We start from the raw sequence: 19064 nt of genomic DNA on the forward strand, positions 1-19064 counted from the left end.
CAAAATTGTAGTTCAACTATAGAAAAGGTTGAGAGTAGGGAGGTCCGAGATAAAGTTTCAGGGACGCAAGATGGCACTGGCAAGCAAGAAGTTGGTTTGAAGTGTGTCTACTTGAATGCCAGGAGCGTCCAGAATAAGGTGGGTGAACTTGCAGCATAGGTTAGTACCTGGGACTTCGATGTTGTGGCCATTTTGGAGACATGGATAGAGCAGGGACAGGAATGTTTGTTGCAGGTTCCGGGATTTAGATGTTTCAGTAAGAGCAGAGAAGATGGTAAAAGGGGCAGAGGTGTGGCATTGTTAGTCAAGGACAGTATTACAGTTGCAGAAAGGATGTTCGGTGACTCGTCGACTGAGGTAGTATGGGTTGAGGTTAGAAACAGGAAAGGAGAGGCCACCCTGTTGGGAGTTTTCTATAGGCCTGTGAATAGTTCCAGATATGTAGAGGAAAGGATAGCAAAGATGATTCTCGATAGGAGTGAGAGATACAGGGTAGTTGTCATGGGGGACTTCAACTTTCCAAATATTGACTGGGAACACTATAGTTCGAGTACTATAGATAGGTCAGTTTTTGTCCCATGTGTACAGGAGGGCTTCCTGACACAGTATGTAGATAGGCCAACAAGGGGCAAAGCCACATTAGATTTGGTACTGGGTAATGAGCCTGGCCAGGTGTTAGATTTAGAAATAGGTGAGCACTTTGGTGATAGCGATCACAATCCTGTTATGTTTACTTTAGTGATGGAAAGGGACAGGTGTATACCACTGGGCAAGAGTTATAGCTGGGGGAAAGGCAATTACGATGGGATTAGGCAAGATTTAGGGAGCATAGGATGGGGAAGGAAACTGCAGGGGATGGGCACATGAGAAATGTGGAGCTTATTCAAGGAAAAGCTCCTGTGTGTCCTAGATAAGTATGTACCTGTCAGGCAGGGACGAAGCTGTAGAGTGCGGGAGCCGTGGTTTACGAAGGAGGTGGAATCTCTGGTCAAGAGGAAGAAGGTTTATGTTAGGATGAGATGCGAAGGCTCAGTTAGGGCACTTGAGGACTATGAGGTAGCCAAGAAAGACCTAAAGAGAGAGCTCAGAAGAACCAGGAGGAGACATGAGAAGTTGTTGGCGGATAGGATCAGGATAAACCCTAAGGCTTTCTATAGGTATTTAAGGAATAAAAGAATGACGAAAGTAAGATTAGGCCCAATCAAGGATAGTAGTGGTAAGTTGTGTGGAGTCAGATGAGATAGGGGAAGCGCTAAATGAATATTTTTCAACAGTATTCACTCTAGAAAACGACAATGTTGTCGAGGTGAATACTGAGATACAGGCTACTAGACTAGGTGGGATTGAGGTTCACAAGGAAGCGGTACTCAATCCTTCAGAGGGTGAAGATAGATAAGTCCCCTGGGCCGGATGGGATTTATCCTAGGATCCTCTGGGAAGCCAGGGAGGAGATTGCCGAGCCTTTGGCGTTGATCTTTAACTTGTCATTGTCTACAGGAATAGTGCCAGATGACTGGAGGATAGCAAATGTGGCTCCCCTGTTCAAGAAGGGGAGTAGAGACAACCCTGGTAATTATAGACCTGTGAGCCTTACCTCAGTTGTTGGTAAAGTGTTGGAAAAGGTTATGAGGGATAGGATTTATAATCATCTAGAAAAGAATAAATTGATTGGGGATAGTCAGCATGGTTTTGTGAAGGGAAGGTCGTGTCTCACAAACCTTATTGAGTTCTTTGAGAAGGTGACCAAACAGGTAGATGAGTAAACTGGTTGTGTATGTGGATTTCAGCAAGGCGTTCGATAAGGTTCCCCACAGTAGACTATTGTGCAAAATGCGGAGGAATGAATTGTGGGAGATGTAGCAGTTTGGATTGGAAATTGGCTTGCTGAAAGAAGACAGAGGGTGGTAGTTGATGGGAAATGGTCATCCTGAAGACCAGTTACTAGTGGTGTACCACAAGGGTCGGTGTTGGGTCCACTGCTGTTTGTCATTTTTATAAATGACCTGGATGAGGGTGTAGAAGGATGGGTTAGTAAATTTGCAGACGACACTAAGGTCGGTGTAGTTGTGGATAGTGACGAAGGATGCTACAGATTGCAGAGAGACATAGATAAGCTGCAGAGCTGGGCTGAGAGGTGGCAAATGGAATTTAATGCAGACAAGTGTGAGGTGATGCACTTTGGTAGGAGTAACCGGAAGGCAAAGTACAGGGCTAAGATTCTTAGTGTAGATGAGCAGAGAGATCTTGGTGTCCATGTACACAGATCCTTGAAAGTTGCCTCCCAGGTTGACAGGGCTGTTAAGAAGGCATACAGTGTATTAGCTTTTATTAATAGAGGGATCGAGTTCCGGAACCAAGAGGTATAGCTGCAGCTGTACAAAACTCTGGTGCGGCCGCACTTGGAGTATTGTGTACAGTTCTGGTCACTGCATTATAAGAAGGATGTGGAAGCTTTGGAAAGGGTGCAGAGGAGATTTACTAGGATGCTGCCTGGTATGGAGGGAAGGTCTTATGAGGAAAGGCTGAGGGACTTGAGGCTGTTTTTGTTAGAGAGAAGAAGGTTGAGAGGTGACTTAATTGAAACATATAAAATAATCAGAGGGTTAGATAGGGTGGATAGGGAGAGCCTTTTTCCTAGGATGGTGACAGCGAGCACGAGGGGGCAGAGCTTTAAATTGAGGGGTGAAAGATATAGGACAGATGTCAGAGGTAGTTTCTTTACTCAGAGTAGTAAGGGAATGGAACGCTTTGCCTGCAACGGTAGTAGATTCGCCAACTTTAGGTACATTTAAGCCTTCGTTGGACAAGCATATGGACGTACATGGAATAGTGTAGGTTAGATGGGCTTGAGATCGGTATGACAGGTCGGCACAACATCGAGGGCCGAAGGGCCTGTACTGTGCTGTAATGTTCTATGTTCTATTGGCATCACACTGCATGGCAAACCAGCCGCCTGAACTGAATGGTGTAATTGTATTTTTGTCCTGTTTGTTTCGATTTCATACAATACCACCTTTAAATCCTAGAACAGATTTTAAAATGAGGGTATTTCTTGGGGGATAAAAAGCAGGAGTAGGATAGTGGTTTAGTCAGGTATTGTTTTTCTGAAGTCCATGGTAAGTTTGAAACCAGCTTTAAACAAATTCTTTTCAGTGCATTCTTTTTAAAATGTGAATTTCTTTTGTGGAGTTGAGATGTGATGGTTAATTAATGCGGAGGCAGGGTGAGTCTTTGCCAGGCCTGGGCATTGAAAAGTTTCCTGTTGACTATCAGCTTCATGTTTGCAAAAAGCAGAGCGTTTTTTAAACCCAGTTTCTGCACAGCACAGATTTACAGCAGAAAACAATTCCCTAGGTGGCAGAAGTAACCATAAATGACCAAGTTGTTTCAGACAAACTGCGGGAACACTTTTAAAAGTCAGGTTGATTAACTGTTTGAAAAGCAGTATAGGAAGTTCAAACCCACAATGTGGAGCGTGACCTGAGATCCTTGAAGGTGCATTTTTTTTTAAAAATGTTTTATTCACTGGTATTGTTTTCATGAACCTAGAGCAAGGATTCACCAAAGACTCCATAATTGATTTTGGGGGAAAAAAAGTTTGGCTTAGTTTCATTTTGAATAGTTTTTTAGTATCTACTATTTTTTAGTATCAGTTCTGGGCGCCCTGTTATAGGAAAGATGTGGATGCTTTGGAGAGGGTTCAGAGGAGGTTTACCAGGATGCTGCCTGGACTGGAGGGCTTATCTTATGAAGAGAGGTTGACTGAGCTCGGTCTCTTTTCATTGGAGAAAAGGAGGAGGAGAGGGGATCTAATTGAGGTATACAAGATAATGAGAGGCATAGATAGAGTCGATAGCCAGAGACTATTTCCCAGGGCAGAAATGGCTAGCACGAGGGGTCATAGTTTTAAGCTGGTTGGTGGAAAGTATAGAGGGGATGTCAGAGGCGGGTTCTTTACACAGAGAGTTGTGAGAGCATGGAATGCGTTGCCAGCAGCAGTTGTGGAAGCAAGGTCATTGGGGTCATTTAAGAGACTGCTGGACATGCATATGGTCACAGAAATTTGAGGGTGCATCCATGAGGATCAATGGTCGGCACAACATTGTGGGCTGAAGGGCCTGTTCTGTGCTGTACTGTTCTATGTTCTATGTTCTATCTAGAATGTACACGCTTTTCATCTATAACTTGGGAATATTTGTCCACTTTATTAATTAATTTCACTTTCTAGATGTGTTAAGATTTCTGCTTGTCTGATTCTTTATCCATTGTACATTCATTGTTTCAACATGTTACCATGTGTCAGTATTCTCCTTCAGTGCCTCACTCAGTAACACCACATATGATTACCTCCTCATGCAAGGATGTTTTTAAACTGTGTAACATTTTAATTCCATGTGGGTACAAACTGTAAAAGATCAATAACATGCAAAATTGAGTGCCACTAACATTGAAATGCCCCAAGCTGGTTCTCATTTGCTTGAAATAATTTGACATTTTCTTTTAAGCTGCGTTCTACTAATCCCTAATGATGGAGGGGAAGAAAGTCGATTGCATAGAGCTGTTCAGTGTTAGATTGTTTTATGTAAATCTTTATTCTTCCTTACAAGGAATCTTCTAACTGGAAATACTAATGATGATGTTATAGCTGAAAAATGAATTGAATTAGCTTTAATGAGTACGGTGAAACAAGTTTTTAAGAGTAGCCATACTACAGCACCATGCTAGGTGCAGATACTTAAGATCAATTTCTTAGGAAACGAAAAAAAAGGACAGTGAAGAACTAAATCGTCCAGCATTATCAGCCCATCGGAATAAATTAGAAAAATAAAAAAATTTTAAAACTCCAGCTGGTACTGAAGTGGCTGCCCAGCAGGAGTGTGATGGTAGTTCTTTAAAGTTACTGAGTGTTGATAGCAGCCACACAACGAGTGGCACTCTGCCTACAGTGAAGCCCAGGACCAACCACTATGCAGACCTCACAGTCAGGTCACTTTAAAATGAGATATGGCATCCAAAAATTGTACCCTGATAGTAGGAGAAGCGATGGCCTAGTGATATTATCACTGGGCTGTTAACCCAAAGACCCGGATAATACTCTGGGGACCTGGGTTTGAATCCCACCACAGCAAATGGCAGAATTTGAATTGAATAAATGCCTGGAATTGAGTCTAATTATCACTGAATTATTGTCAAGTGTCAGAAAACCCACCTGGGTCACTATCGCCCCACCTTTTTAGGGAAGGAAACTACTTCCTGTTCATTTGTGGGATGTGGGTATTACTGGCTGGGTCACTATTTCTTGTCCATCCCAAATTGCCCTTGAGAAGGTGGTGGTGAGCTGCCTTCTTGACCCGCTGCAGCCCTCCTGCTGGGGGTGGACCCACAATACCCCTAGGGAGGGAATGCCAGGATTTGAACCCAGCAACAGTGAAGGCACAGTGATCTATTTCCAAGTCAGGATGGTGAGTGGCTTGGAGGAGATGGTGTACCCTTGTATCTGCTGCCCTTGTCCTTCTAGATGGAGGTGGTTGTGGGTTTGGAAGGTGCTGCCTGAGGATCTTGGGTGAATTTCTGCAGTGCATCTCGCAGATAGTACACACTTGCTGCTACTGAGTGGAGGTAGTGGATGTTTGTGGATGTGGTGCCAATCAAACAGCTTCTTTTGTTGTTGGAACTGCACTCATCCAGGCAAGTGGGGAGTGCTCCACTGCACTCCTGACTTGTGCCTTGTAGATGGTGGACAGGCTTTGAGGGGTCAGAAGGTGAGTATTCTTAGCTTCTGGCCTGTTCTTGTAGCCTCTGTTTATGCGGTGAGTCGAGTCGAGTTGAGTTTCTGGGTCAATGACAACACTGTTACCTGGTCTGGCCTACGTGTGACTCCAGGCCCACAGCAATGTGGTTGTCTCTTAATTGCCCTCTGGGCAATTAGGGGTGGGCAGTAATTGCTGCCTGGCCAGTGAAGCCCTAATCCTGTGAATGCATAAAAACAATTTCGGGGACCAATTTGGTTCAAGTGAGCATCATGCAGGATCCTCTCTTACAGCAACGAAAGAACAGAGAGCTCTTCCCTGTAGAAGGGCCACTAAATTCGATACATTAACTGTTTCTCTCTCCACAGATGCTGCCAGACCTGCCAAGTTTCTCCAGTTCTTGTTTCAGGCCTTCAGTAACTGCTGTTTTTTGTTTTTATTTTGGCTTATTTTAACGCCCTTTCTCGGTGCAGGGTTGGCGTGCTTTCCCCAGCCCTACAGACCTGGCCTAAACAGTTGCAGTTACTTTTCCTCTGCAGACTGTAACTGCTGTACACAGGCACGCACACCCCACCCACAACAATGTCACCTTTATTGTCCTGACTAATACTAGAGCCACTGGGACCAATAGGCTGCATCTGAGGAGTTCGCAGTACTTGTGACAAATTTCAACTGAATCCAATTCTGAGATCTGTTGGTCGTCTCTCTCTGGTACCTTGTACCAGCCAATCACCCAGTGTTGGGCTCTGGTTTATCAAATCCATCTCCCTGGATTGTTACCATGAGTAGATCCAGCAATCTTTACCTAGATCACATCCACTGGACCTTTTCATGATAGTTGTGTGTCCATTTTATTTCTTGGTGAACCTCAACTTATGCATTATCCTTCTGTCTCCTGCAGCATGGAGATGTGTGATGAAAGTGCCAACATCACAATGTGCCCTCTGTGTGATAAAACATGCAATTACTGGAAGCTGAGCTCTACTTGTGCCACGGCCAGAGCAAGTCATCTGTTTGATAATCCCGCAACTGTTTTCTATTCAATTTTCATGGCATTATGGGGTAAGGAACTTTTATCTGATGCTTTCCAGTTTTGCATTCAAAAGTAATACAGAATACCAGGAAATAACTTTTTTAGTAAATCAGAGATTCTCCAGTTGCACAGTTTATCATTGTAGCTGTTAAATTCAAATCAAAAATTACAAAAGATAGCCAGAAAAAACAAGTTTTTAAAGGGAGGCTTGTGTGAAAGTGTTAAGGGATTTTTTTTTTGTTCAGTTGTTGTTGAAGTGTCATTCTGTCCTGAAAACAACTTGCTGATAAACCCTAAGTAGAATTTAAAACTGGGTGTGGATCATATGTTTGGATCAGGAATTATGTACAATGTAAAACAGGGGTAGTGAGCTGGAAATAAATCTGGATTAAGTTTGTATTTATCTGTAGTGTAAAACTGTAAAAATATTTAGTCTGGAGAAAATCATTATTCTTATTTAGAAGCACATCAAATATGGAATTATAGAACAGTTAAAGCCTAGAAATAGGCCATTCTGCCCATCCAAACTGTACCAGCTTGAGCTTCTTGCATTTGTTTTAATGTCATTCACATGTCCCTTGGCACTGTTCTCCGTTTTAATTATCCAACTGCCCTCTGAAATGAATTATTTTCCTTGACCACTTGGTGTGGTACTGCATACCACGTTCTCCTTGCTGACTCGCACTCAGTTGAAGAGGTTTCAGCTAATATTCCCTATTGAATGTATTTGTGACGTTCATCTGCTATTGATGATGTCACTTGAATTAGTTTCTCTTCACCTAAAATGTTCCTATGTTTGTTCAAACAGAATCACTTGTAAATTTTGTTCAGTAACATATATTTCAAGATGATTACTTGACTAGAAGCAACATGCGAGGTTATGGGGAAAAGAGAGATACTTTAAAATACTCCTGAGCCAGTGCAGATATGGTGGATTGACTGGCCTCCTGCTCTGCAATAATTCTGCGTTTTGAGGTTTTTCCCTTTTTTAAGGCAACAATTATGTCATCCCTAGCTTTTATCCCTTGGAAGAAAGGAGCCCAAGCATGGTCATCCTCGATCATGCCCCCTACCCACCCCAATAAAAGATGTTAAGTTGCAGTTCCGGTATAATGCTTATAAACATTCCATTTGTTATTTGATTCAGTTCTCTTTTTCCCTCCCCCACCATATAATGTCTGATTTTATAAATGATCTGTGATCCTTTCCATGTCTAACTGCAATGTCTGGTGCCCATCTGCCCACTCATTCTGCAGTTTGGGAAAATCTTTCTTGTGATTTACTGCAATCTTCCACATAGATGGCAGCCCCAAGGTTGGAATCTTTTCCCCCTCCAGGGGGGTGGTGGGGGGAGGCACCTGGGAGTTGGCTGCCTTCTTTTCCCACAGTCTCAGGCATCCAGTTTGGGGCCAGAAGGCCCAATCTCAACTTTCAATTGTTAAATAAAACCTTTGTGTTATCACTTAATCTCTTCACTTCAACACCATGATTAACTGTGTACCCAGCTGTCACGAGCCCTGGCATCCTTACCCATTGGCAAAACTGGAGTAGCCAGTTGGATAATAAACTGTGGAGCTGGATGAACAGAGCAGGCCAAGCAACACCTCGGGAGCATAAAAGCTGACGTTTCGGGCCAGTTGGATTTTGTTGGGGAACAGCAAAGGCTGCTTTCTGTCCTTCTGAATACCTACCATTGCTTCCTGACTTCCAAACCAGACAGACTGTCCTTTCTGCTACCTGCTCCCAATTCTGCGTGGCTTTTTCTCTTTAGCTCGTTATGTGCCAGCTTACTAACAGCCTTTTAGAATTTGGGATCTGCATCAAATACATTAGATGGAATCACCCAAATATTGCTGTGCAGGAAGAAGCCATTCAGTCCATCATGAATTCGAATCAGAATCCCTACAGTGTGGAAACACGCCCTTCAGCTCAACAAGTCCACACCGAACCTCAGTTCATCCCACCCAGACGCATCCCCCTCTAACCCCCACAACCCTGAACAATATGGGCAATTTAGCATGGCTAATCCATCTAGCCTGCACATGTTTGGACTGTGGGAGGAAACCCACGCAGACATGGGGAGAATATGCAAACTCCACACAGACAGATACCCGAGGCTGGAATCGAACAGGGTCCCTGGTGCTGAGAGGCAGCAGTGCTCACCACTGAGCCACTGTGTCGCCCTAACAGTGCCTGCATTGATTCTATTACTTACAGCCAATCTTTCCTTCACCCTGAGCTCCAATCTATCAAAATTATCATCCCTTGCCTACTCCCTCTGTCAGCTCTTCCTAGGCCTACTCGAGAAAGGCAGACATTTTTGCAAAATATATTGACCGTTGATTTTTTTTTAATTTTCCAACTAGAATTAAGATGACTATTCGGGTCAATGGACCATTCTTGTTATTCCTCCTCAATATGTTGTTGGCTAACGATCTTAAATGTTGATTATTGTTATAGCTTTAGATCTGCGCTAAGCAAGTGCTCAGCAATGTACAAGTAGGTACTGAAATGTAACACTCAAACTCTAATCACACCAGATTCCTTATAACCTGCTTTCAAAAAATAAGTAGACAAGTAGTTAACAATACAATATATAGGACCTATCTACCCTCTAATACAGTTTTCTAATGAATTATTGACCCAAAAATGCAAAATTGGAGTGGAAAGTAGACATTCTGACCCTTCTAACCAGATCCATATTCAATAAGATTGTGGTTGATCTCCTTGTTTCAGATTCCACGATCCCATCTTTCCCAATCAATCACAGCACAGACACCCAGAGGGGGGAAAAAAAATTCTCTTAAAAGGATGACTTATAATTTTAAAACAACATTCCCTAGTTCTGGACTTGCCCACCAGGAGGTGGTAGCGATCTGCCTTGAACTGCAGCAGCAGCCCATGTATTGTAGTTCCACGTGTTGTAGGTAGCCACACAATGCCCTTAATTAGGGACTTCCAGGATTTCGACCCAGCAACACTGAAGATACGGCACTATATTTCCAATTCCAGATGGTCAGTGGCTTGGAAGGGAACCTGCAGTGGGTAGTGTTCCAATGTACCCGCAGCCCTGGTCCTTCTACTTGGAAGCCAGCATGGGTTTGGAAGGTGCTGCCTGAGGATCTTGTGTGAATTTCTACAGCGCATATTGTAGAATGGCACACACAGCATTCGTGTATCGAAGGGGGAGGAAATGAATGTTTGTGGATGTGGTGCCAGTCAAGTGGGTTGCTTTGTCCTGGAAGGTGTTGAGCTTTTTGTGTTGGGGCTGCACTCATTCAGGCAAGTGAGGAGTATTCCATCATAATCCTGGCTTGTACCTTGTAGATGGTGGACAGACTTCGGGGAATCAGGAGGTGAGTTACTCGATCAGATCAGAGGCTAGGAATCCTGCAGCTTGTCATTGTTTATATGGTGAATCCAGTTGAATTTCAGCTATTGACCTTGTCTTTGGACCAACACTTTGTCCCTTCTATACAACTGTGACCACTCGCTTTCATCTCTCATTCCCTAGGCTCTTAGTATTGTCCTAGTGTGTATTCCCTTTTTGTAACCCAATCAACATTTCAACATCCATCTCTTTTCCGCTACTTCAGTTCCGAAGAAGAATCTCAGACTCAAAGCATTCGCTGTTTCTGTCTGCACAGACACTGCCAGGCTGGCATCCTCTAGCACTTATTTTTGTTTCAAATCTCCAGCATTTTTTGTTGTTTACAGGATGCAGAACTTCTGTCAATCTTAGCAGCTCGACTTGGTCCAGGTCTGAATTTGCTTCTGTTTTGTCTTGTGGTATATCTTGCTTCTGCAGGCCCTTGTATTCATTCTGATAAACCTCTCCTTTCTCCCTGCAGGGACCAGGAGCAGGAGTAGGCTGCCTGCCCTGTTAAGTCTGCTTTGCCATTCAATATGATCATGGCTGATCTTTTTGCGGACTCGGCTGCACTTACCCGCTCTCTCGCCATGACCATTAATTCCTTTGCTGTTCAAACACTTAGCCATCTTAGCTTTTTGAAAGCATTCCATGAGGAAGCCTCAACTACCTCACTGGGAAGGGAATTCCACAGATTCACAACCTTTGAGTGTAGAAGTTTCTATAAGAAGTTTGTTTACCTCATTTTTAATTTGCTTACTGATCCATTTTGGATCCTTTTTGATTTTTGAGAGAGGATTATATGCTCAAACAGGAAAACTTGTCTGTTGGATGATTTTTTTTCTTAAACATGAGTATCTGGGCAGCATGTGGCTAGCACCGCTGCCTCTTAGTGCTGGGGGCCTGGTTCAATTTTGCCTCAGGCAACTGTTTATCTGTGTGGGGTTTGCACATTCTCCCCGTGTCTGTGTGGGTTTCCTTTGGGTGCTCCAGTTTCCTCCCCCAGCCCAGAGTTGTATAGGTTAGGTCAGTTGGACATGCTAAATTCCCAGGGATGTGTAGGTGAGGTGCACTAGCTGTGGGAAATGCAGGGAAGCTCTTTGGATGGTCGGCGATGGCCTAGTGGTATTATTGCTGAACTGTTAACCCAGAGACCCAGATAATTTTTTGGGGATCTGAGCTTGAATCCTGCCATAGCAGGTGGTGGAGTTTGAATTCAATAAATATCTGGAATTGAGAATCAGGTGATGACTATGAATCCATTGTTGATTGTTAGAAAAACCCATCTAGTTCATCAATGTCCTTTTGGGAAGGAACCTGCCATCCTTGCCTGGTCTGGCCTACATATGGCTCCAGACGCACAGCACTATGTTTGACTCTTAACCACTCTGTGGGCAATTAAGATGTGAAATGAAGGCTCCCTAGCCAGCAACACCCTGGTGTGGACTCATTGGGCTGAATAGCCTGTTTCCACGCTATAGGGATTCTATTTTCAGGAAAAAATTTTTTAAGCTGCATTTTCTTGGCTTTTTGATTACCAAAAAGTTACTTGTTTCATGTTTGTTTTCATGACGTACGTTTGTAAATTCTAATCCACTCTGTTCATTTGTTGTGCCCACAGTTGTAATGAGCAAGAGCTTGCTAGAAAAGTAATAATGTATTGACAACACCCACTGTTATTTATTAATGTAGAAACCTGCAAACAAACTGACAAAAGAGAAAGATACATTGCAAGTTAATCTTCTGCAGGGCTCGCATTTGCTTTGAAGGAGCGGGCATCTTAGGCTGGGCCAGTGTTTGCTTCCCATCCTAAATTGCTTGAAGTTGAACACAGAACATAGAACAATACAGCGCAGAACAGGCCCTTCGGCCCTCGATGTTGCACTGACCTGTGAACTAATCTAAGCCCCTCCCCTGACACTATCCCATCATTATCCATATGCTTATCCAAGGACTGTTTAAATGCCCCGAATGTGGCTGAGTTAACTACATTGGCAGGCAGGGCATTCCACGTCCTTACCACTCTGAGTAAAGAACCTGCCTCTGACATCTGTCTTAAATCTATCACCCCTCAATTTGTAGCTATGCCCCCTTGTACAAGCTGATGTCATCATCCTCAGAAAAAGACTCATTGTCCATCCTATCTAATCCTCTGATCATCTTGTATGTCTCTATTAAATCCCCTTAGCCGCCTCCTCTCCAATGAGAACAGACCCATGTCCCTCAGCCTTTCTTCATATGGCCTGCGCTCCAAGGTGAGCTGTTTCCCCAAACACTGCAATGATTGTAGCGCAGGGGGATTGCAGAACTGGTAGAGAAGGCGTTTAGTCCTTTGCTGTTACTGGGTGAGTGATCCATCTCCAAGTCAGGACAGTGAGTGACTTGGAAAGGAACTTGCATACGGTGGTGTTTCCAAGTATCTGCTCCCTGTGTCCTTCCAGCTGAAAGTGGCTGTGGGTTTGAAAGGTGTTGGGCTAAGAAGTCTTGGTAAATTTCTGTAGTGCATCTTGTAGATGGTGCACACTGCTGCTATCAAGTTTCAGTGGTGCAGGGAGCCAATGTTTGTGGATGTGGCCAATCAAGCAGAGGTTGCTTTGTCCTGAATGGTGTCAAGCTGATTGTGTTGTTGGGGCTACACCCATCCAGGCAAGCGGGGAGTATTCCATCACATTCCTGACTTGTGCCTTGTAGATGGTGGACAGGCTTTTGGGGAGTCAGGAGGTGAATTACTCCCTGTTGGAAAATGTGCTCCAATCATGTACATTTATTGTTTAATCCGAATTGCAATGCAGTGTAGTTCTTCAACAGTGAATTATTGTCTCCAAGGGAAATCAGAAATTTACAAAATTAGTTTTATCTGGTTGTGTTAAGCAATTTTGCACACAGGAGGATATGTGACCAAAACTTTCTCTTCATTGACTGGCCATAGTCTCTATCCAGTACCCACTGGGGCGGCACGGTGGCTCAGTGGTTAGCACTGCAGCCTCACAGCACAAGGGACCCAGGTTCGATTCCAGCCTCAGGTGACTGTCTGTGCGGAGTTTGCACATTCTCCCCATGTCTGCGTGGGTTTCCTCCGGGTGCTCCGGTTTCCTCCCACAGTCCAAAGATGTGCAGGCTAGGTGGATTGCCTATGCTAAATTGCCTGTAGTGTTCAGGGGTGTGTGGGTTATAGGGGAATGGGTCTGGGTGGGATGCTACAAGGGTCAGTGTGGACTTGTTAGGCCGAAGGGCCTGTTTCTACACTGGGGAATCTATGAAAAGTTTCACTATTCGTGCTCAGAGCAGTATTTGAATTCAATAGCAACAATATATCTGTTGGTACGTGGAATTCTTTCAGCATCATGGTAAAGAAGATAAAATAAAACACACTGTGCGTGGCCTGTGGAAACAATCAAACCTGTCAGGGACTTGAACCACCTATTGACTCTCCTGGGAGAAATTAATTTCATGTAAATATTCCCTGATTCCCAAAGGTAATCAAAAACATTTCCAAGATATTTCGCCATCCCCCACATCACCAGTATCGTGTCTTGGCCGACTGCCCATCATCTCTTATTTCCATAGCTGACCCCTACACCCAAGCAAAAGACGTGGCCTGAACTGTTCAGACACAATTGTATCTGCTGTACTATCTGCCTGTTGAGGAGAGCGTATTGTATGATGATATTTTAACTGATGTGTGCTTTGCCCTAGGAGTAGTGATCAAATCTTCCTTTCCAGATGTCGGTGTAAGCACCAAGACCATGTTCCACAGAGTTTCATAAAATGTGTCATTTTCTGTGTTGGACCTCAATGGAAAAGGATGAAATAAAAGTAGTGTTACTGTGTTTGTGGGCAATCTTGATCAGCTCGCCAGCACCCTCAGAAAAAGGAGCCTGAGGCCATGTAATGTTGAACTTGTTTGAATTGAAATCCCTAGATAATAAAATGTGAGGCTGGATGAACACAGCAGGCCAAGCAGCATCTCAGGAGCACAAAAGCTGACGTTTCGGGCCTAGACCCTTCATCAGAGAGGATGCTGCTTGGCCTGCTGTGTTCATCCAGCCTCACATTTTATTATCTTGGAATCTCCAGCATCTGCAGTTCCCATTATCTCTGAATTGAAATCCCTCTTGTTTTTGTTGTGTATAACTATGTAGCCAAAAGAATTGGATCATTTTGTTTAGAAAGTGAATCTCCAGAAAATCAATATAACTTTGTATCCTGTCTTTGCCTTCTCTTGGGCCAACACCATGTCTTTACAGTCACAAAGTACTCCTCTTAAGTGTTGGTACTAATGACAGAAGGAAACAAAAGCTAATTACTTTTTAAAGGCTAAAAAAGGGCATGGTGGTGTCCTGTAGTTGAGCTGCAATCTAATGTTTTTACAGCATGCTTAGAATCATAAAACCATAACGAACAGAAGAGCCCTTCAGTCTGTCAAATCTGTGCAACAAAACCTCTTAAATCTACATTGGTGTCAATTTCCTGCGCATAGCCCATAGTCTTAACTGTTATGACACCAAGTGCTTTTAAAAGGTGAGGTTTCCCTGCTTGATTAGTCTTTTAGCCTGTGCATTCCAAATTCTTACCACCTGGATGAAAATATTTATTTTCAAATCCTGCCCTCCAACCCTCCTGCCTTTCACCTTAAATTAATGTCCCCCTGTTTTTGAGCTTTCAACTAAGGGGGAAACAGCTGCTTTCTATCCTCCCTTCCCATGCCTTTCATAATCTTGTACACCTTGCTTGAGTCCCCCCTTAATCTCCTGTGCTCCAAGCTTATGCAGCCACTCTCCATGGCAGAAATGCATCATAGGCAACATCCTGATGAATTTCTTCTGCACCCCCTCCAGTGTAAACATTTAGTGCAAAAATTAAAGATGTGCGTTTGAGATTTAAATTTTTTTTTATTTTCACCATCAATTATTCAATATTTGGCATGCTCAGCTTGCTGGTGATATTTCACACTTTAACCACCCTTTTAACTCAGTGAACCCCTCCTTTCAAAGGACACCAAAACATCTGGGCTGTAGTTACGTGGAGGCCAGACCATCTAATGACAGCAAGTTCCTTTGCCAAAAGGATGTTTGCACCATCTGGACTTTTTGCAACAATCGATACTTGCTTCATGAAATAAAATCAAACTGCTGGAGAAACTCAGCAGGTCTAGCAGCATCTATGGAGAGAGAATGAGTTAATATTTAGTCTGCTATGAAGAAGTCATATTGAAATGAAACTTTGACTCAGTTTCGCACGCCACTGATACTGCCAGACCTGAATTTCTCCAGTGTTTTCACATTTTATTACAGCTCCCCAGCACCTGCATTATTTTGAATAATCATGGTTTCATGACGCTAGGACTTGAGTCCATTTGAAATCCGTGTGGATGAAAGCCCTCTAATCTAAGGAAGTGTTAGGTGGTGCATATGCTGTTGTTTGTGTGGTTATCTAGGTGAACAAATGAAGAAGCTAATTATTTTAGGTTAGTAACTATAATGTTAGCCAGACAGTATTACGCATGTGCTGTTAAATGTTTTTCACTCTGTGCATATAGGATCATAGAGACATACAGCATGGAAACAGAACGATCAGTCCAACTTGTCCTGGCCAACCAGATATTCTAAATTAATCTAGTTCCATTCACCAGCATTTGGCCCATATCCCTGTAAATTCTTCCTCTTCTTGTACCCTTTTTAAATGTTGTTGTAACTTTACCAGCCTCTGGCAGCTCATTCCATACACACCACCTTCTGAAAACATTGTCTCTTAGGTCACTTTACATCTTCCCCCACCCCAACTTAAACCTGCGGCCTCCAGTTTTGGGCGCTCTCGCGCTCGCTCTCGCGCTCTTCCCCCCCGCCCCACATTTCCCCCAAAGCCACATCTTGGGGGGAAGTCAGAAATAATGGGAACTGCAGATGCTGGAGAATCCAAGATAACAAAGTGTGAAGCTGAATGAACACAGCAGGCCCAGCAGCATCTCAGGAGCACAAAAGCTGATGTTTTGGGCCTAGAGCCTGATGAAGGGTCTAGGCCCGAAACGTCAGCTTTTGTGCTCCTGAGATGCTGCTTGGCCTGCTGTGTTCATTCAGCTCCCCACTTTGTTATCCTGGGGAGAAGTCCTTGTCTATTTACCCTATCCATGCCACTCCTGAATTTATAAAGCTCTGTAAGGTCACCCCTTGCACTCAGGCCCTCCAGGAAAAATAGCCCCTGCCTATCCAGCCTCTCCATGTAGCTCAAACCCTCTAACTTGGCAACATCCCTGCAAATCTTTTCTGAAATATATGGACTTTAATGTTGATAAAATGGTAAAGTGAGAAATGGAATAAGTTTTTCATTGTGTTGACAGCTTTGTTTACTGGTAACATCAGTAAATGTACCAAGAAAATGTGTTTATTCATTAGCTGGAGAAACTACAATAGAATGGTTTTTGTCACCATATCCACTCATGGTTCAACCCCAGTGTTTGTATTGTACGATGCTGTTCTAGTATCAGCAAATGGTAGTCTCAGGTATTACTCCATTGGCAAGAAATTATTTTACTGATGCCCAATCCTCAAAGCTAATGTAACTCTTAGAGGAATAAAGCAGTTGAGGTCGTGCAGTTTACCTTTTTAAAAAAAGATTGATTTAGACCAACTGTCATTTTGGCTGCTTTTCAACTGGTGGAAGGTATTTACATTAAAAATGTTTGCCCCACATGTAGGTTGTACAGTGAATACACTTTTAAAAGTGTCAGAAATAGGAGCAGGACTAGGCCATTCAGCCCTTTCAAGCCTGCTCTGCCATTCAATAGGATCGTGGCTAACTTGACATTCCTCACATCCACGTTCCTGCACTTTTTTCCCCTAATTCCTGGTTCTCCAACTGAGCAAGAACCTTTCTTAGTCTTAAATATACACAAGAGCTGTGCCCCCACAGCTCCGAGACAAGAGGTTCTAAAGACGCTCGACCCTCAGAGATTCCTCCTCATGCTGGTCTTAAATTGGTCCCCATTATTCTGAGACTATACTCTCTGTGGTTCTAGACTCTCCCATGAGGGGAAACATCATCTCAACATTTACCTTGTTAAACTATTTAAGAATCTGATGTGTTTCAATGAGATCACCTCCTTCAGAACTCGAGTAGAGTCCCAATCTGTTTAGCATTTGCTAAAGACCTATATCTACAAGATTGCACTGGTCACTTCCTGGGTCCTAATATAACAGTCAGTGCCACATTGCACTCTCCTATTGGTTTGTAAATGGTTTACAGTTCAGGACTTAGCTATGTTTCTGGTGAAGAATGCTCCTGAATCTGCATCCATTACCTTGGAAAGACAGTGCAATCTAGATCATTTCATTTTTGATTTTTGTTTTTAAAAATCCTCCATGTCATCTGACTTGATGTGTAAAAATGAAAAGTAATTTCCAGACCATTGAACTGAATTGACTTCCTTTCTCTTTAGTCAGGGAACATTCCATTGACTTTGCCCTATAAGGTTATACCAATCACGTACACAAGGCAATGAAAACATCTGAGTTTTTGAGGTATATATGAAATCTAAATGTGTATTATTGAGTCATTTTGGACAGATGAGATTCTGGTAAACGTGAGCCCTATTGATCGTGAATGAGCCAGTGTCATTTCTGTTTAAAATAAATTAACAGAAGGGAAGAAAAATCTAAAGCTGTTGTATAATTGACCAGATGCTGTGGAAGAAAAATATTTTGTGCAGACATTCTTGTTGTGCTAGTTTTGCTTGTCTAGGCTAGCCTCGTTCTTACTCTATGGATTTCTCTTCCTGCTCCCCTGTGCACTTGCCCAGCTATTTGGCATATGTAGAAGAACATCTGTGTCCAAACATTGTTGAATGATGTATCATGCTCCTTCTCTCAGTGGAGTGCACCTGGTACCTGGTTGCAGTACAGTTTGTTGTGGGATTCCCATTTTGCTTAAAAAAAGTAACTGTCCCTTTAGTGTATCTAAAGGAACATCATTCATTGGGGGAAGCCATTGTGTGTGTGTGTGTGTATATATATATATATATATGTGTGTGTGTGTGTGTTAGCTGCTTTTACATAGAGCAGAAATAATAGCTGCTTTTACATAGAGCAGCTATATAACTCCTGACAGGAACCATCAACTTCAATGAGAAGGATGTTTCTTAAAACAATTAGTTGGTGCGATAGTGAAATTAAATAAAACACTTGTCAGAAATGATCTCCTTTACTCTTCGCATCTTTATGTTCCACAGTTCATGTTTCCTTTTCCACTCCTTCGCCCTCTCAGAGCTGTTTCCTGTGTAGGTCGGTGCACATGAGTTTAAATCTCTCTGGCAGATCAGATGCTTAGGAGTGGTTCTCTGTCTCCACTGAAGGATGTGAAATATAATTAATTTTCTTCAGCAACAAGTTATCTGACCTCCCTCTCTGGCTGTGGATTTATCTAAACTTATCTTGGAACTACAGATTGAGTCTTTGCATTCTGGAGATTCCAAAGTGACATTTGTTTATTTGCCAAATATAATTTTTGTATTCCCCATTTTGTTTTTACAAAGCTGCTTCTGATCTTTTTAAACCAATTGTACTGCCATCAATATCAACAAGGCTCCAAGACCCACAGCTAAGGTTCTTGTGAGTGATAATGGGAACTGCAGATGCTGGAGAATCCAAGATAATAAAATGTGAGGCTGGATGAACACAGCAGGCCCAGCAGCATCTCGGGAGCACAAAAGCTGACGTTTCGGGCCTGGACCCTTCATCAGAGAGGGGGATGGGGTGAGGGTTCTGGAATAAATAGGGAGAGAGGGGGAGGCAGACCGAAGATGGAGAGAAAAGAAGATAGGTGGGGAGGTAGGGAGGGGATAGGTCAGTCCAGGGAAGATGGACAGGTCAAGGAGGTGGGATGAGGTTAGTAGGTAGGAGATGGAGGTGCGGCTTGG

The 19064-nt window shown here is 43.2% G+C and overlaps 1 protein-coding gene across 2 annotated transcripts in view; it reads left to right on the top strand.

Annotated features, from left to right (window-relative positions):
• ano1a (anoctamin 1, calcium activated chloride channel a) overlaps positions 1–19064 on the top strand; it is a 208274-nt gene that overhangs the window by 112876 nt on the left and 76334 nt on the right. For both annotated transcript variants that reach the window (XM_059652199.1, XM_048545941.2), the window contains one exon: positions 6652–6812. In XM_059652199.1, the coding sequence (XP_059508182.1) occupies positions 6652–6812 (161 nt within the window). The remainder of the gene's footprint in view (positions 1–6651; positions 6813–19064) is intronic.

This window comes from Stegostoma tigrinum, chromosome 17, assembly GCF_030684315.1.
Source record: "Stegostoma tigrinum isolate sSteTig4 chromosome 17, sSteTig4.hap1, whole genome shotgun sequence".
Taxonomy (NCBI): domain Eukaryota; kingdom Metazoa; phylum Chordata; class Chondrichthyes; order Orectolobiformes; family Stegostomatidae; genus Stegostoma; species Stegostoma tigrinum.